Source organism: Buteo buteo, chromosome 16 (assembly GCF_964188355.1).
Source record: "Buteo buteo chromosome 16, bButBut1.hap1.1, whole genome shotgun sequence".
Lineage (NCBI taxonomy): Eukaryota > Metazoa > Chordata > Aves > Accipitriformes > Accipitridae > Buteo > Buteo buteo.
The window spans coordinates 17047738-17068351 of NC_134186.1; the positions used below are offsets into that span (position 1 = coordinate 17047738).

The window sequence follows — 20614 nt, forward strand, 5'->3', positions numbered from 1 at the left end:
TTAGATTAACAGGAATTCAATTTCATTGAGACATCCCTGAGATGCTGCTCTTCAGAATGGCTAGCAGTAGATAAAATCACCTGAAATACAATCACAAAAAGTATGTGAAGGGGGTCATGACTATAAAAAGCCCCACTATGCATAGTGAGTTGAGTGAACACAGAGGGGAAAGAAAAGGCATCCAACTGCAAGGTGTAATATTTTCCAGTTTCAGCCTGAAATGACTCAAAGTGCAGTGAATTCTCATCAAGCCTTTCCTCATGAAGGACAACATTTATAATTAGCTTGAAAAATGATCTCCAAAGAAATCTTTATAATAAATACTTGCTAGAAAAGGAACTGACATTCAAAGAAGGTAAGGCCAAGATGTATTAGGAGCTTCTCAGAGCAAGTGATCTGCTGCACATCCATATGGAACTCAAATAGTCAAGCATTCCCCAAAGAAGGATGTGATAAGAAGGTATGGCTATCTTCGTTATCTTCATTTTTGCTTCTCTTTCTTTTAGGAGACTATTATTATGGCAACCAGTTCAACGCAGTTGGTATTAGACTCTATCATCAGTGAAATGGATTTATTTACAAAGACTTTTTTCCTTTACCATTCTATGTCCCAGCATTTATTTATTGTAACTCTGGAACTGATTTTTACTGATTCTTCTGGTTGTTACGAAGCCAAATCAGTTTAGAACCAGTCTACTTCAAGTAATGCTAGTTTTTGACAGTTGCTCCAGTCCACTCATAAATTTATAATTTCTGGTTTTTAGCATCTCCTTATGCTCTCAGAACACAAAAGTAAAGTTTTAACAACCAAGACTAATTTATAATTTTTAATATGAAAGATCCCAGGATGAAAATCTAATAGATATAATGTAATAAAAAAGACTTTTGTGAACACATCACTGCAAACAATGATACAGCAAGTTAGTTACAATGTTTGATGCTTAAGCATGTGTCATAAGACTTGACAGAGAAGTATTTTAGCAGTATTGGGTTCCAAAGGTAGGAAACTGATCTGCAGACAGAAACCTGACAAAAACTTTTACCTGGTAGTTACAAGTGCTCTACTTGACTCTTCCTTTCCTCATTTTCTCTTTTTGGTTTTCAAATTATCTAAACTGGTGGAGTTTCAATTATGCTGCCACCAGTGTAGTTGCTTGTAGATGAATGCTACCTATTATGGTTCAAAACTCACAGCTCAACATCGGTTCTTCTATTAGCTCAGAATTCAAGGATTATTATTATTATTATTTAGGCTTTCTACCTTCATTTCTTATCTTGCCCTTGCTACTACTCATTTGTGTTAGAGATCTTAGTCTTTACACTTCTGACAGCTAGTGAGAATGACTAGCTGGCTGTCAGGGTAAGTCAGCAACATGACTCTTTCGCAGCAGATTAAAGTTACATGCTAAAAAAAAAAAGTCAAAGAATGCCTCCAGGTGGAATAAAATTATAGGTGACGCTTCAGCATAAGGGGTTGGTTTTTCAAAGCCTTTTTAAATTTTGGTAAAATACTGGCAGGGGAGGAGAGGGAGAGAGAGAGAGAAGAACAAAACCCTTACCAAGATGTAAAGTGAGAAACCAGTTCCTAAAATATTCTAGCTTTACAATATTATCATGGTTCTTTGTTTGCATGTCCAAGATTTTGATTGCTTTAGAGTTGTAATTTATAGCTTGGGACAGGAAAAAAGTGAACAACAAAGTTCCACAAGATCACACATTGTCATGGAGAGTAAGACTTCAAGGTTACATGAACAAATTTGTTGCGTTTTGCTTTCACCATAAATAAATATTGCACTTCTCCGGCTAGTTTTTACAGAAGATAATATGACAACTCTCAAGGGAATTTCTGTATCTGTGGGAGGTTTTGAGATCTTTGCAAAACTTGAATCCATTTTCACCCTCTCAATGAGTGGGCACAGTTCCAGGATTTTTTTATTTTTTTTTTTTCAAATCACCCTGCACTTTCACTGTCATAGCTAACTAGTCAAGTGACTGAATTCAAAATTCTGGTCTGTTACAATTCCTTTGCCACCTTGCTCACTGATGCAGGTAACTGAGGCAATACAGAGGGTGAAAGATAATTGTCAGTCAGGACAAATGTATTTCACAGTGCACAGAGGAAACGGACACATAGGACAGGTGGTGCCATCAGCACTGTAATTTGGCAACCAAATGCCACTTAGGGTTCTTTGCATAAAGGGATGCACTTCCTCCCTTGTAAACCTGTGACACATCCAGGTTTTAGCAATAAATTAATTTAGTGATTTGTGGAAGGTCAGACGTCACTTCTGCTAAATTAAACTGTTACGGGATTCACGCAATGATAAAAAGGACAAGACTGATTTTCCTCAATTTGTTAGTTCTGCTCTTCCTCAATACTCAACATTTTAACATTTGTTTTTGGATACCACTGAGTGGAGCTCAAATACCAATTTAGAAAAAATTAAACCTCTTGGGCTGTTGCCAGGATCCGCTACATGTTTCTGAGTCTACCTCATTTGCAGCCTTCAGAACAGAGCAGTAACTTTAATGAATGGTACAAACATCCATCTAAAGGCAAATCAAAAGTAAAATGAATTAAATGCTGCTGTTGAACCTCATCTCTGAGCAGGACAAGGGATTGGCACACCACTCCACAAGCAAAAGCTTGAGAAAGGAGGTTTTCTTCTTTCTATATACGCTGTGGTTGTGATTATCCCATCCTCGACTCACACAACGTCCTGCCTTTCTCACTTTTTCAAGATCCAAGTGTCCTCGAAGGTGCAAACTCTGCAGGGATTGCCAGTATCATTGATCTTGGCAGAACAATTCATTTATACCAAAAGTTAGCATTAACTACTCAGTAAACACGAGCACATGCTGCCAGAAGTAACTCTGTACATTCCTCTGTAAAAGGAAAGTAACAGATGCAAAGTATTTCTAAATTACATCTTTAATAATTTCTCTAACCTCCTCCGTACACATAGCTGAAGAGGTCTTGCTGTTTCTCTGCATACTCAGCCATATGCATGGCTAATTGTAAAGTTTCTCTCCATGTATGTGTCTGGTACTTTAAAAGTACTGTCAGGAGAGACAATAAAAAGATGCCCAAGATGCTGAAGGGAGTGTTAATACCTCAGGTGGCACAAAGACAACTGTAGCTGAATCAATGCCCAGAAGCCTGTTGGAGCTTACCATCCTACTGCAGTTGCTTGCACAGGCACTGAGCTTTATTAAATTGAAGATTTGGGGTGTTGCAGCCTTTTTTTTTTTTTTTTTTTTTAAATATAATCGGACAATTGTGGTAATAAACTCTGCAGAGTAAGGCTTGCAAAAGCAGCAAAAGAAGAAAAAATAATAGTTTCTCAGAGTAAATTTTGTTGTTCTTTAACCTAGATTGTCTCCTGAAATACAGAATTTCATCTTGTACTGTACATTTCAAAACTCACAACCACTACTGTGTTAAGTAAAAAAACCTCACTTGTATTACTGGTTTACTTGGGATTAAATGTGTATATCCCCTTACCTTAGCTATGATACGGCACAGATGAGAACCTTCCTGGGTAAGGCTGAATAAACTACTAATCGCTGACTCAGTGATGTACATACTATCCGACAATTCTATTTGTCTCAGCAGGTTCTGTGTGACATAAGATAATAAACATAATTTACTTCCAATGAAAAACGTTAGTGTTATATTTAAAGATAAGATAGAGTAGAAAGACTAGTTCATTTAATCCATATCATCTTGCTTCTCACCCAAAGAAAGGAAAAAACCATGGGCAGGAGTCAGACTGACAACACCATAACACATTTATCATTGCATTTGAATAGATGTAACCAGGAATAGTGATATTTAAAAATAAATATGAACAGAGTAAGTGAACATGCATGCGTGTGAGAACATTCAATAAAGGACTCTTTAGCTGCTTAATAAATTATTATTGGGTTTGGCCTGGGATTGAACTAAAATTTTCAGAAGGCAACTAATTGTCTTAGTGTAAGAAGCTGTATCCCAAGGTGATACAAGATTTCCTACCTTATTTATAAGGAATATTGCTATACCCTTTCTAACACTAATTTCTAAGGCTCAGGGTTCATCAGTCTTCTTGGTCTATGCAGAAAATGTCATTGTCCAATACCAGGAATTCTTGTAGAGAAATATAGTTTATTTATCCAATGTATGAAATAGGTTAAATATTTTTATCTTTGCAAATAATTATCTTGCTTTTGCATGTGTGCCATTGCAGCTTCACAGGGAAACACAGCTGTCAAAAATATGAATTTTATTTAATTTTACTCTTTCTGAAAGTACATAAAATCATTAGAGGAAGAACTAATTATATTTGCTAGGAGGAAGAAGGTAAGCATTTTTATATTTAATCCAAACTTCGAAAGAAGTGCAAGGAATTATCCTACATTTTACATTGTTATTTATACAAAATTCAATTATCTTCCCTTTAAGAGGCTGTGTTCTCCCACCTTTAGCATTAGAAAAATGTCCCATAAAAGACATAACTTACCAGTTCACATTTTGATATGCAGCTATCCTGAATAAAATCCTGATATGCTGATTAGACAAGAAAGTACTTGAGTACACAATGTAAACTGAGAGTTCTGGCCCCTCACACAGATACTTGGTCTGTACCAGAGCAGCAAACTACCCTCAGACAATGCATTTGTATGGCAGAAGTGGGCACGCAGCCTGACCGAATGGCTCAGAAAACTGTTCTTAAAAGTGTTTTTATTAATGACCTCTAATCCAAGTCTTCAGCCACACAAATACACACGAGATGATGCAGAGTTATTAATGCTGCTCCCTTAAAAGAAAAAGGAATTAGGATTTCAGGTGTATCAGTAGGTGCCAAAGTGCCCCAAGATAGGAATATTAGCAATAAGAGCTGCTCTTCATATTAAAAAAGAATAAGCATCAAAACAACCACAACTTACTGAATTTTCAATATTCAAAATTATTAGCACACTTCAACTCATATGTGGCATTTCACGTAGTTATAAATCCTAACCAAAGAACGTTAGCAAGTACCTTGTTGGTTTGACTATAATTCTGCAAACGTATTCTGGAGATTCTTACCTCTTAGTAATAATCTTTTAAAACTATAAGGGATGTTTCTGAAAGAGCCACAACTTTTTTTATCTGAATGCATAAAGGTATATTAGAATTTGTCCAATACCGTGCATTAATTTTGTTTTAGCACTGTAGTAAGTACCATTTAACTATTTCCTCTTCACTAAGTCTCTCATTTCTTTTTCTCCAGGGACAACACAAAATTTTAGCATAACATCACCTCTAAAATATGGACAAATTAATTGAGCATAATTACATTTAGGGGTTTTTATTTGAGGAAGATTAGAGGATGCAAAGGGATTTCTAATGAGATCTCAAGAAAGAAACCAGCGTAAGTCAAGATAGATTGGTTAGACTTGCAAGTTGTTGCTATTTCAAGAATGGTCTAATGGAAAAAAAATAATGCATTTGTAGTCTCAGCCCAATTACTCAGTGTATTTATCTACATTTAATCACCTCTGGAAACTATACATCATGCCTGCAATGACACAGCAGTGTTTCTAGAAAGTTACACACACAAATATATAACCTGTACACACACTGTATTTTATCACTACTTCCTAGAGTCTAAGACATGCACTGGTTAAAATGTGTTCTGTAATAATATACTTGCTATATGTACATCTTCTAAAAAGTTTAGCTTTTAGTGAGAATCACTGAGAGCAGGAGAGACTTTTTTCAAGGTTTCTAAAGAAAAGTAGTGTCTGTATGAAAGGAAGAGAAAATGCGTCCAAAGGTTTTATTAACAAGACATTGTCCAGAAATTAGATGTTCTGCAATGAAGGAGACATCAGGAAAAGTAACATAGTGAACCATAAAATCATTTTGTTTGGGATTTGAGGTTATTGGAGAATTTGAAAACACAAACACCTAAATGTCTTCGCGAGTTGTTTGAATTACTGATCATAAATTTGCTGAAAATTGAGAGCTGTATTTCTAATCCTTCTCTTAATGGATGCTCTCCCTCAAGATTCAACAATTTTGAAAGACTGTTTTTTAAACTATAAACTAACCTGTGCCTCATGTGTTAAAACCAGCTCTATCAACTGGCCAAAATACTGAGCAACATTAGTGAGCGTTTCATTAATAGAAGATTTCATGGACTTCCGTATCTGTTCATCTTCAGTTTGTATGCACCTGAAAAGGAAGAGAAAGGAAAGGAGTGAAGAAAAAAAAGATCCAACAGACAACTATTGGTTTATCAAGCTGATTGTCATGAGGTCTGTGGGGATATAATGGGAATTCAGCTGTTCAGAAGGACACTGGTTTTGTGCCATTAGCATCATACCAGACTTTAGTGAAAGCTTTGTCTACACATAGTAAGTATACCAAGGGACAACAGTGGACATTAATGAGTAATTTGGGCATCACAATGTACTTCACAGACCACAGGCCATTTTTTGCTGCAGATGCTGTGTCTTTATACCAATGTAACTCTGCTATTTTTCCACTTATGCTAATAGTTACAGTCACGCTAGGATGCTTGCATTTCAACTGCAGCTGTGTATATCCATCCATCTTTCATGACCAAAGAAGTGCTTTCAATAATTTTCATTTCTTAATGATAGCAGGATAAGGACCCAAAATGGATGTATGTCCAGATGAGTAGAGTTCATTTAAATTTAAACAGCATACTCAGAAGTAAAATTTGGCCTTCTACGCAGAAAGATTACATACAGCAGCTTTACAGAGTTAGTAAAACTATCCCGTAACCAGTGACATTTAGCTGTAACTGAAGAAAGGAGATAAAGATAGAAAACTTTATACAATTCAAATGAAATAACTGATACTTCCTCACAGAAATGTATTCATTTGAATTGTCAAAACATATTCCACCCAGGCAGGCCACTGTAATGGAAAATATCATTGGGTTGATCGGTGTCTCCACCTACACAGTAGGTCCCCTTTTCATCTTTACCTTTCTTTCACCCACCTATAACAACCTTTTGTCAAACAGTTAAGCAGGGAGAGGGCTGATTTGGGACAGGCACTATGAGATCAGAGCTCTCATTAAATCAGTGTGTCTCATAGTAGACTATAAAAGTAAAGTCTGAGCTGCGTGGGTTTGGCAAAAAGCAATAGTACTCAAGAAATGTTCTTTCCTGATAATTAGATGGTCTCTTTTTCCCTGATGATCCCCCAAGCAGAATGACTTGCACAGTGTTTAAAGTAAATCAAAAAAGACTGATTGAACTGTGCTGGAGGAAACAGGGTAACTTATGTTAGGCAGAGGAAATATCATGAGAAGAATTATAAAGAGATACTTATTTTCCAGTCTCAGCATCCTGGAGTGCACAGAGCTGAGTAAACCTACAACCGCAATTTAAAGGAATGTGAATTTATTTCAGTTTGATTTACTAATACATGGATATGTGCATACAGGACCATGTAGTCCAGTCTTGCAACTTAAGTTTTCACACCAGCTGAAATCTTGGCTCCACCGAACTTGAAGAGAGTGTTGTCACTGATATCACTAGAGCCAGACTTTCTTCCCTGATGCCTAAAAGCCAAAAAAATCCACTTGCATGCAGCTTTGTGTCTATGCTAGGCTCTGTGCAACAACAGATCCCATCTTTCATTAGGATGCAGTTTAGATAAAAGCAACTCACGTCACCCACCAGAGGCTAACATTTAGAAAGCCTTTCAGAGCTGCAGGGGCCTAGTTCAAACATTTGAGGGTGTTAGTAGATTTGTGCTTCTCATTAGAAATTCTACAACATACTAAAACAGCAAAATTAATATTTCAGCTAGAAAATTTAAATTACCTTTCTGTGAATGCTGTAAATTCTGAGCACTTGTCTAATAAAAGTTTTTCAAACTGCAGAAAGAGGAGAAAGTGGTTTTAAAGCAATATCCATATACACAATTGCTTTCTAATAATAAATAATGCTTGTTTATGATACTTAGGTGAAAATCCTCCAGAAACATAGTATTTCATATGGACACACTTTTTCTATTCTTCTGAATAAAACAAGTAGAGATGAAATGGGAGTTTTAAACAGGCAGAAGTGCCTGCTTGAGGGTAGGAAGGGATCTGGACAGGCTGGATTGATGGACCGAGGCTAATTGTATGAGGTTCAACAAGGCCAAGTGCCAGGTCCTGCACTTGGGCCATAATAACCCCATGCAACACTACAGGCTTGGGGAAGACTGGCTCAAAAGCTGCCCAGGAGAGAAAGACCTGGGGGTGCTGGTTGACAGCCGGCTGAATATGAGCCGGCAGTGTGCCCAGGTGGCTAAGAAGGCCAATGGCATCCTGGCCTGCATCAGAAATAGCGTGGCCAGCAGGAGCAGGGACGTGGTTGTTCCCCTGTACTTGGCACTGGCAAGGCCGCACCTCAAATACCGTGTTCAGTTTTGGGCCCCTCATGACAAGGAAGACATTGAGGTGCTGGAGTGCATCCAAAGAAGGGCAATGAAGCTGGTGAAGGGTCTAGAGAACAAGTCCTCTGAGGAGCGGCTGAGGGAACTGAGGTTGTTTAGCCTGGAGAAAAGGAGACTGAGGGGAGACCTTATTGCTCTCTACAACTACCTGAAAGGAGGTTGTAGCAAGGTGGGTGTTGGTCTCTTCTCCCGAGTGACAAGTGATAGGACAAGAGGAAATGGCCTCAAGTTGCACCAGGGGAGGTTTAGACTGGATATTAGGAAAAAAATTCTTCACAAAAATGATTGTCAAGCATTGGAACAGGCTGCCCAGGGAAGCGGTTGAGTCACCATTCCTGGAGGTATTTAAAAGACATGTAAGGTGTGGCACTTCAGGACAGAGTTTAGTGATGGACTTGGCAGTGCTAGGTTAACAGTTGGACTCAATGATCTTAAAGGTGTTTTCCAGCCTAAATGATTCTATTTTATGACTCTGTAAAACTGAAGTTAAAAAAAAAGTAGTATTTTCTACATCATAAATGCAAAGGAACTCACGATGGGGCGTCTAGTTATTGTAGTCCAGTAGTCCTCAAAAACAAAACTTTTTTCAGTGTAATTTGTCAACATTATTAACATTCAGAATCAAGCCTATGATAAAATAGGATCCAAAATTAGCCAAGAATCTTTCTATCACTGAAATAGGATTAGAAAACCTTAAAGTAGGGACAGGTATCAGTATGTCAGGATTTCTTACAGACTGTTTGAAGTAAGTTTTAATTACTACAATAAAAAAATTAAACAAGAGAAATGTGACATCAGGTAAGGCATCCTACCTGGTGCATTTCTTCTGAAGAATTCCTGGTGAACGTATTGTATTCATTTATCATTGAACGTACATGACAGTTAACTCTTACTGTCATGCTGTGAACTCTCTGCCATCTATTCTTCTCTAGCTTTTGAGCAATCCTGGTCAACTCTGTGCTTATGATCCAAGCTCTTTTTAATAGCAGCTGCAAGTTATCACATGTGCTATATTGTGAGGAAAGGATAAGTTCGTTTTGTTCATCCTTCTCAATGCTGATTGGCTTGGACTGGAGAATACACATACATTCACAGTCTGTCATCAACTTCAAATCTTCCATCCATCGCTGAACAGAATCCATTTGAATTAAGTGCATGCTAGAAGGCAAAGAAAGAGAAGGAAGAATGAGGTAAAGCAAAACAACCTTAGAATTACCACCAGCAATACCATACATTTGCATCCACCTACCAGGTTGCAATGGATTAACAAAAGGCAATTAATTGATCAAACAATTTGCTTGTAGTAACACAGTGACATGCTTAGCTTTCTATTCCAAACACGGGTTTTGGTTGTCTAATCACCTTTAAGCTACATACCCTGTTATAAAATTATTTGTGAAAAATCAGTAGAGATTAGAGTTAAGTAAACAGGAGAAGTTTAAACTACACTTTTGGTGGGAAATGTTTCTTGTACAGAGTTTAATATGATGAAGGAGCAAAGTTGTGGGTGTGTTTGCTTGTTGTTTATAGGACTGTACTGTCAGCTTTTTCTAGACACTTTGCCTATTAGACACTTCACAGAAAAAATTTTACCTTGCAGCATCTCTCCAAAGCCCTTCCACCCACACTGACACAGCCAAACCAAGACAGCGAACAATACTGTCAGCAATATCTGTTTCTGTCATATCGTAATCCTTTAAACCTCAGCTGGATTTGACTTCCTGACCAGTCCTTTACCTTCCCCCTTATTTCTCAATGCTCTCTGTGCAATTTGCACATCTGACTTCCAAAGCACATTTTTGCAATACAGCAAATATGACGTGAACCAGTGAGGCTGAAAAAAACTCCTTGATGAGTATAAATATATATTTGCAACTAGATGGTCTTTGGCACTAGATGATCTTTAAGGTCCCTTCCAACCCAAACCATTCGATAGCCTGACACGAGGTCAATGCATTTTGTGCCCTTGCACCCTCCAGCTAGTAAAATGTGGTACCCAAGGCAGCAGCTGTGCTGAGCGTTCTGAGCTCATCTTTGTGATGGATCTGAGTTCCCTAGAGCCTTGCGGTAGAGTTGCCTAGATTTTTTTCTTACAGTGTGGTACCCAGATCCTAATAAAAAAAAACCTTAATCCTCATGCCAACCATATACACAGACAGGTTTTATGAGACGTGACTAGCATTGTTAACATTGTACCTAACAGCATATAGAGGCCAGGCAGAGCAAAGTTTGCACAACTGCATTCATCTTTACCTACTTTGTCTTTGCAGACAGGCTATGGTTTCTGCTTTTGTTCCATTTAGCTCAGCGAATTCCTTAGTGGCAGCACCTTGATCCCTTTGACTCCCTGAAAATTCGCTCCCTCTGTCTGAGGCCTGCCTGGCCCATTGCTGCCTCCTGCAGTCTCTCAGACCTTTTGTCTGCATAAAATGCAGGCTCCCAGCTTTGTATTTTGACTCTCGCCTACCACACTTAAGGCTAGACCTCCGTTTCCCTTTGGAAGCATTGTTTCCCTCCCCAAGGAAGGGGCGTCACCTCTGCCAAGGGGTCCCATCTGGCCCTTGGTTCCAAACCAAGGACAGAACTGACACTGTCTATCTCCAGAAATCATCCGTCCAAAATTCTTTTCAGATTTCCCAGTAGGTGCAGATTATTTCAGCTTACATTTCCCTTCCTCAATCCTCACAAGAGACCAGTTCCTCTGGTAAATATATACATAAAAACATATAAAAAACATTTTTAATATCAATAGTAGATATATAATAAGTATGTATATAAATATATATATAAATCTAAGCGAGAGTTATATAGAGCTAAGGGAAAAAGACAAGAGTTATTGTTAAAAAGAAAGCCATAATGTATTTTTAAATTACTTAAAAATTTACCTTATCTTTATGCAAAAGCTTAAAAGATTCTGAATGATGGTTGCTGAAGTTAACCATGGTTGCAGCGGTTTATCAGTATCTGTCCCCCACTAGGCCCATTATATCTCCTCTCGGCGCAACATCATTCAGTGATAATAAAGCAAAGCAGGAGGCCAAGAGTTCAAAGAATCACTGCAAGTCTCCATGGTTTAGGGGATTTTGATTTTTATAGGTCTAAAACAGTTCCTGCAGAATTTATAAACACAAGCATGACCAGCAAACATAATATTTGCATACACAACACACTTCCAAAAGGGGCACTTTACTCAGCAAGTATTTCAGATGTCTTATCTACAATGAATAAAATAATTTTTTTCTGACCGTTTTCATTAGCTGAAGACTTGGTCTTAATTTTTGGCAAGTCTTCTTAATAGTACCTCTTCCCCTAGTGAGAGATGGATTAATACTAAAGGATTCCAAAGAAATGATGATGAAAAGTAAAGAAGAAATGAGATTAAGCGAAAGCAGGAGAGACTGGGCTTAATTATTTTTTCCAAACTTCTATGGCTATCCTACAGCTAGTCTGACAGCGTAGTGGATTGTTGCTATACCAGAAAGGACAGAAAGGAAGTTTGTATTATAGCCCCCACTCTTTTAATCCAGATACTGATTTATTGCAACTCAGCTTCACAGCAATAATGCTCTGTGCTGTTATATAAGCCTTCTTGTTAGAACAGAATCTGCAATTACATTAGCCAGGCTAAGGATGGCCAGGCCAAAGGCCTTTAATTCTTGTGCTTTCATTTACACACTGAGTACCAGCTGAACTCAAGAAATCTCCTTCCAGACCACTGTAATAGTATTCCACAAATGACTAAAATTTATTAACACACATATGAAAAGGAGGCTCACTTCAAGTATAATTTCATATACATCAACAGCAAACAAGATAAAAGAGATCTGTTTCATTGATCCAATCCCCCTTTTCACTATATACAATGAAACTACGTTTAATTTTAAAGTTCACAGGCTACTGCTATTTAAGGTTTTTATTTCACTCGGCTTTGAATATTGTGTAATTGCATTTCATGATCGATTGTGGCTTGCTTTTTTCTTGCTATGTGTAGTCTCCTTATTGCCTTTTTGGATCTGAAGCAAGGTTTCCTAATAAACAAAAATATCAACTTTAGAAATTTGAGACCATGATTTATAATGATGTACATAGCTTGCATGCAGTACAGGATAAACTCATTTGACACAGAGTAATGTATTTTTCATTTCTAAAGTGCACTATGATAATTGATTAAATCTCTGTTTAGTAAGTACAAATAAAGTCCTCCATTATAAATTCAAATGGAAAAACCCTAGAACAGAAGGTTAGTCAGAAAAAAAAAACCCCACAAACCAAAAAAATCATTCGGATTTCCTTCAACCCCAAAGCCAATCTTCACTCTGAGGAGAAAAAAAGGATGATAGAGTTGTACAAAAAAGGGTACAGACATTAAAGAAACTCTCCTTGTTTGTCTCTGTTCCTACTAATTGTCAGAAGTACAACCATAGAGTTTAGGATGTTCTGTCATTGCAACTTAGTATTCCTTAACTCACAGCAATGGCAAAAATAATACCATTCACCTCTTCAGACAGAAGAGCCACAGAAAACTCCCTTGCTCACTATGTCAGCTTTTCTGACACATTATGCTTTAAAATACACATATAACATGATTACTCAAGTGAAACATATAAATGATTCACCTTCATCCACTTCTCCCTGCATTTAGAGAAAATATTCCTAAGCATTCAGTAGATGAATTTGTAGACTTATTTTTTTATATATTAAAATAAGGAAAACAAAAAGTGTGATCATTCCCAATTAGCTATTAAGAATCACATTCCAGACAGCATTTACTGAACTCCAAAAACAAGTTGGAAATTTCCATTTTGTCTCCCCATTACTGAAGAAAAACAACAAAACAAAACAAAAAAAAAACCACAACACCAAAAAAACCTACACCTACAAAATAAAGACAGCCATAATGGGTCAGACAAAAAAAAAAAAAAAAAAAATTCTGTCTAGCCCATTATCCTGCTCCCAACATGACCATTAGGAGATGCATAAGGGAAGATTATAAGGGGCACAGCAAGAGCTGAGCAACCCCTCCTTCCCATCTTCTGGCAATTAGTGGTTTAGGAACTTCCTAAGCCAGAAGTTGTGTCTGAGCAGGATGTTTTTACAATTCATGAAACGAAAGCAGCCATTAATCCCTTTTTGAACTCAGTTAAACTTTTGGCCTTTACAACATCTGGTGGCAGTGTCTCACATTGATTATTTTTCGTATGAAAAAGTGTTTCTTATTGTTTGTTTTAAACTTGCTGCCTGGAGATGTGAACACAAACTCTTTAGTTCTTGTACACTAAGAGATACTGAAATGATAGTTCCGCTTTCACCCTCTTCGTGCAATTCAGTATTTTATTTGCTCTACCTTATCTTTTCTCAGTTATCTCATTTCCAAGGTAGAGAACTCAGTCTACCTAGTCTGTCACCATGTAGAAGTGATTTCACTCCTCTGATCATCTACTTACTCTCCCCACTTTTTCAAAAAGCTTTTTCCAGTTTTCTTATGTCCTAAGATGTGATGCAAGAACAGCATGCATAACCAAGATTCAGGTGAATTATGGATTTATACATTTGAATTACATTTTCTGCGCTGTCCCTATTTTCCAAAAATTCCCAAAATTAAATTTCTCTTCTACTTAAGTGTTTTCCAGAGAGCTGTTTCATTTTTACCATCCGGAAAAATCTACTACTATTGATTTCAGAATCTTTTCCATGAGTGATAATATATAATTTAGAGTTCACTATTCTATATATATTATGAAAGAGATTGTTCTTCAGTTCCCTTCCCCTCCTCACACACACTACTTTATGCTCATTAACATATAATTTCTTCTGGCATTTTACATTTCAGTGACTCAGTATTGTGAGACTTTGTGTTTGCACATTATTTTAAATGAACCTGAAAAGTTCTGCATCAGCAGGAAGTGTCCTGCTATTATAACTATTTTTCAGGTTGTTAAATACATTAAAAGCAAGATTGGTTTGAGCATAAGGGACCCTACTGGTGTGATTTTCCCCAGTTCTGTTTAACTGAGCAACAGTAGCTGGCTAACTGGCAGACATCCTGATGTACAGACATGGTAGTTCCCCACCAGTTAGAATTTCTGAATTTAGTATATCATGGCATATTGACAAAAAAGCAATTTATCTAGACTCTACACTATAAAAGCAGCATTTCATGTAAAAATAGTAGTAAAAATAATTCAGTGCAAAATAAAAATTCAAGAGAAAGTCTCCAGCATTTCTTCAAAGTCATTCTATTTTAATTGAGGTTGTAAAATATTTGATGAAGTTTTCAAGAGCACTCAAATGAACTTGAGTAACTAGCAATTTGAATACTCTGAATTCTAGTGTGCTTGCCAAAAAACAGAGTCTTTTAAAAATTGTGTTATTTTGACAAAATCATTTGGTGTCAATGGCTGAGACCAACTTAGAACAGCATGTTAAAAGTATATTGCTTTGAAAGATGCTCAGACTTTGTTTCAAACAGATGTTTCTGCGCCATATAACACATTGCAGGCAAATTACATCCTGAAGAAAGACTCCCATAAAAAAACCTCCCATCTTAAATTTCTAAAAAGAGGCATATCATGTTCAGAGTTCTGTTACCAGCATTTCTCTTCTTTTTTACTGTTTTCTATAATCTAGTAAGTAGCTTGTTAACTAATGAATTACAAGATCTTTAGGATAGACAAGATGGATTGACATCTAAAGGATTGCTCTGTCTTATGTTGGTGCTACATGAATACAAAAGTGAAGAATGAATAACTAGATCATTTGTTTAAAACTTCCAGCTTGGAGCTCTCTACTACTGTTTTACTGGCAGCACATACACTTCTTTTTTAAATTGCAAATGTTACAATGAAAAAGAGTTATACCTCCATTTTAGCACTGAGTTTCACTAAGTGCAAAAGTTTCATGTTTTATAACATTGTGTTGAAGTCTGAGCTGATCAATTCACGTGAATAATTCTAGTGGTCATATTTATAAAGCATAAAGGCTTCTGCTCAGTCTTAGCCTTTTTATCCATTTTCACCTATTATGACAGATTTATTACCAATCCTAATGATAGCATTCAGTACAGCTTCCAGATAAGCCCACGGTGAAAGTCAATGCCAAGTCTTACAACTATGCTCAGATTTATTATTCTAATTAGTGGTAGGTAATTAATTGGCAACAAACAACTTCTTGAATGGATTTAGCCCCCTCTTTGAACATAAATAATCTCTAATTTTTTTCTAATTCATCTTTTCAAAATTACTCATAGGTACCAATATACCCAGGGCCAGTTTCTACATCAATAAAATGGACAGCAGAACTCAACTCTCAGTGGAAGGATTTAGTGAAGAACCATCAAGACAGCTCTTATTTATCCTCAGGTTGCTTTACATGAATTGTATAAAAGAGCCTTGTAGATCCATGATATTGTATTCACACTGATTTTAGCAAAATTTTATAGAGCCATCTAGAGAGCTAGCTTAGAAGATACAGAATAGCTTTAAGGTAGCTGAGAATCAGATTCCTGATTTTTAAGTGAACACGCTTGCTTTGTAGATCATTCCTTCTGTAATAGAGGTCTATGAATATTTGGTATTTGCAATTGATGTGGCAAGCTAAAAGATTAGCCAGATGATTTGCACTGTGCTCTCTTTTCCATCTGATTTTATGTTCTTCTTTTCCAGTCGGACATCAGCAATCCAACTTGACTAGGACAAAAGATGAGTTTAGTATGAATTATTTAAACCTTTAGAAAACACTGATAAAAGCAAGCTAGTTCCTCATTTTTAAAAAAGTTAACAGGCTATATTAAAATGGTATTTTAATTTGCCTCAATGATTACTCAATTATTACAGTTATTAAAGTCTAACAATTTCTCCAAATTAAGTCAGTAATAGATAATGCAAACTACAGCCCTGAAACATTTCTCAAACCAAAACAACTTAAGGAAATGTGCACTGTAGTCAGCCAGATATACCGAAGTGTATTGTGGAAGGCAGAATTCTGTTAGCCAGCATTGATCACCCTTCTACATTTTAACATTTCCATTTAATTTAGGAGTAGGCTTAAACCACACAGAAATGCAGCAGAAGTAATAGAGGTATTACCACTAGTTTCAGGAAGCTGCACACCTGCGGGCAGAATAAGTAAATATTGGTTACAAAACCAGAATTACTCAAAGATCACAAGCGAAATACAAATGTATTACAATAGTGCTAAGTTAACTGTTTTGTTGACCTCAAATATTGCTACTTTTCTGGTCTCTTCACCTGACCTGAAACAAACAATGGTCCCTCCTTGCCATTTACTGAAACTCCAGAACCACCAAATTCAGTCTGGCATCTGCACTCTGGGATGCTGGAGTTACTCAAACCACCAGCCTCCTCAATCAGTGCTACCATAGAGAAAATACATTAAAACCACAAATGGTTTGTGCCTTGTTAAGCATTCATCCAACTTCTGCAGGGAGATAAATGAAGACCAGCCTGTGAAACTTAGAACTGAACGTTTGTGGTCAGGCTACCGCATTTTGTGAAATCTTATGCATTCACCACTATAGAAATGCCTACAAGGAAAGTAAAAACACTATAAACAGTGGTAATATATAAGGTATGATGTGTAAATTGACTGTAGCTTCATCACACCTATTTAAAAGGCCACATAAATCATTTAGTGTTAAGTGCTGCACCAACATTCTTCTCAGATTTTTATGTTTTTCTGAGAAATCCTCACTGTAAGTTGTCCCTCTAAAAATGTCTGGAAATATTATACCATCCCAGAATTACTGGCACACTATAGAACATAAGGAAGACACAATATAAAACCACAGACCAATTCAGCTTGCTGATTAGCTTATGTAAAATCTGGGATAAACTTATTGCATATTAATTTTCTTTGCATGGTTAGAGTTTAAGTAGGGCCAGGTCCTTTCCAGCCTCTGTCACCTGAAGGGATAGTCACAAGGCAAAAGGACTACTTCAAATGGGTTTTGTGGATTTTTACTTTGTGCCTGGTACATTAAATTGCTAAAACAGTAGCTGTCTCGACAAGCACATAAGCCACTGAGTTCACAGAAAGTAAAGACAAGTAAAAGAGAATATAATTTCCTGACGGAAAGGTGGAAAATGTTAATAAACCCTGCTATCAGCAAGTTAATGACAGTATAAGGCTGCTAATTGGCCAGCTTACAGGCAAAGCTGAACAAACACTATGCTAACATTGTCACAATGATCACCAACTAAAATATGTGTTGAATTTATATTTGTACAGTATTATTAATTCATACTTGCAATGAATACTATTGCATTTGTAGTGTCATTAGAAACTAGTAACTGACTAAAATTTCCAAAACCAATTAGCTTGGTGAACCTTGTGATATTGGCATATTCAGGCTTAGTAAATGGACTGTTATGGACTCAGATCAGACTTGGTGGACTTTGATCTGACTTGAAGAATCCACTAGACTTAGAAGCAGGCAATTTTAGGCACCCTACAGTTCATACAATATGGTAGATAAGGAAAAAAATGCTCTGCCACTGGCCCTGCTGCTTGATAGTCCATTCATGTTGAAGTGGGAGTGGGGGACTGCCAATATAAATCCACTGCTCCTAGATCCCTTCACCAAAACATGTTGGTATGAGTTAGTGACATATTTATATTTTTTAGCCTCCATTTGACCACTGGTAAAACTAGAAATGAAGGTGAACTTACCAAATTCTGCAAGTGGAACTCTATGATGGAGCACTTTTTTTTTTTTTTTTTACTATTGGCCTTTTTCATTCTGTCTCTGTGTAAGAAAGTCTGTTACTCATTGAAGGTCAGAGAGAACCCAGTTGCAACAGGACACTGATCATTACCTAAACTTTACTTATCTCTGCAAGTTCATTTCAGCAGCAGTATGCACTCCATCAGCTACACTGGCCTATGTGTTCTCTGGGCTGAGATGTCTCACTTAGCCAAACCATATGGCAGTTCTGTGCTCTGCACAAAAAAAGAAAATTCGGGTAAGACCATCCAGTGAATTCCCTCTTGGATCAGGTCCTGTTCATTTTAATTATATTTACAGAATATCAGTGTGAGATAGACAGAAGAGTTGCATATGAATTTAAAAAAAAAAAAAAAAAACACACACCACAACAAAAATAATCCGCTGACTGACCAAGCTTTATGAAGGAAATTGGTTCTTTTGTTCAGCATGTTACTTGATTATTTGTTCTGCAGTGAGTAAGCAGATTCCCTTTGTTCCTCAGGCAAATTGCTCTTTGATGAGCTGGACGAAGTAGCCATTCCCTCCATCTGAGGTTAAGTCCTGAAATAAGAAACTATTCTCCAATGCATAGACAAAAGCAGTGCTGAAGAGGCAAGATCCCACCACTCTTGTTCTCTTTGCAGTTGACACCCTGGGTCTTGCAAAAACATGAAACAGTTATAGTTTTTCTGAAAAATGAGATACCAGAGCTGAGGGGTCTTAGCTTTTTGCACAATGACAGAATCCTTGACTTTAGACTGTATTTAGCCTAACATAAGCGGAACAGGACAGCCTGATGGAACGTCACAAGGCAGATCTACTCAGAATATTTTTACAGCTTCTTTCAGGACTTTAAATCTGACTTGGTGACTGAAGTTTGCTGATAAACCTGAAGGGATGTTGTCATCAGCATATGCTTACATTGCTAATTACCAAGTACACAAAAAGTTCACACTCCCATAAATAACTGGGCATGTTTTCTGCATTATGTGACAGAAAAGTCAACAAGGCCATCAACAGGAGAGAATGTGCTCAAGATATTAACCAGAGAGTTCATCCCAGTTCACTGCTTCCTGATGCTTAGGCTACACTTGTAATTGCAGAGGACAGTATTCCTCATAGCCTTGTAAGAACAATATGCTGTAAGAAAGTAGTCCTCATAAACACCTAGCAGGGAGGGACAAATAGAAATGAAAGAGAGAAGGAAAAACACTGGAAGTAATTTGGGGCCATCCACCATGGAAATGTTCAGACATAATCACAAGCCAGGTCTAATTTGGAGACTAACATGAGAGTCCATGAAAATAGTGCCAGTGCCTCATTGAACATTTTTTTTCTTCCTCCAAATCTGCCTTAATTTGTAGTATAATAACAAACAGTACAGCTCTCTGTGCCTTTTTCAAAGGCCTTATGACATGCATTATGAGCAGCACCATTAGCCTTTCACCTTTTACTATTTACTCATTTAAGGTCCTAACCCTACTGATTAAGTAAAGCCTGGATTACTTAATGAAGGAAGCAACAACCATTTTACAGGGAGTTATGAGATCAGTATCACTCAGGAGACCACAGAAATTTGGGGACCCTCAGTCACATCTATTGCACAGCAGCTCTAGCTAAAACTGTCCAAAAAAGAGGTAAGAAAAGGATAGCATGGTGTTGGCTTTTCTAAGATTCACATTAGGACATTAACCCTTCAACAGACAAGTTAAAAAGATGAAAACCAGCAACACAGTGTCACAAATACTGGAATGAGTTGGTAAAAAAAACCTTAAGTAGTTGCATTCAAATAAGAAAGCAGTTTCTAATACGAAAAATTTCTATATTTATGCACATACTTATATGCTTCTGTAGAAGTCAGAAGACTGAAAATGATATCTTACATCATCACATCCACTCTTCTGATACCAGAAGCAACCAGATCAGATAATTTCTTCATAAACAGTTTAAAAATCAACTCTAAAAATTATTTCTTGTGGGCTCAAAACTGTTCTATTAAGTGGCTATTCTAGAATCACACTGCTCTGATGGTTAGAAATTTCTTATTTCTAATCTAAATTTCTTAAGAGCCAGTTCATTCCCATTTGGTTTCATCTTTCCTTTTAAATAAGAACTTATCTTCCAATGCATTTCTAGAAAGCAAACACATGCCCTCAGCTTTGTTTTGCAAGACTTAACAAGCAAAATTCTTTAGGTTCCTTTTATGAAACTATGTCGCTTTCCATTCCCCCTGCCCTAAACAGACTGCTAGATCTGTAGCCACTGCAAAATTCATTTTTTACTGAATGACATTTGCTGTCAAGCATTATAGCAAAATGAAGTCTCACAGTAGCTTGCACAGTGACATTAGTACACCCTTATCTCCACCAGAAATATCTCACTTCATACAGTCTGGGACTGGTCTCGCTACCTTCATCACATCATCTTACTGACAAATGCAG

The 20614-nt window shown here is 37.0% G+C and overlaps 1 protein-coding gene across 1 annotated transcript in view; it reads right to left on the bottom strand.

The window, feature by feature from the left end:
* The window catches only part of INSC (INSC spindle orientation adaptor protein), a 143091-nt gene that overhangs the window by 62135 nt on the left and 60342 nt on the right, over positions 1-20614 (bottom strand). The window contains exons 4-7 of the mRNA XM_075048012.1: positions 9262-9607; positions 7831-7883; positions 6079-6202; positions 3506-3619 (exon numbers count right to left, since the gene is read on the bottom strand). Coding sequence (XP_074904113.1) covers positions 3506-3619; positions 6079-6202; positions 7831-7883; positions 9262-9607 — 637 coding nt within the window. The remainder of the gene's footprint in view (positions 1-3505; positions 3620-6078; positions 6203-7830; positions 7884-9261; positions 9608-20614) is intronic.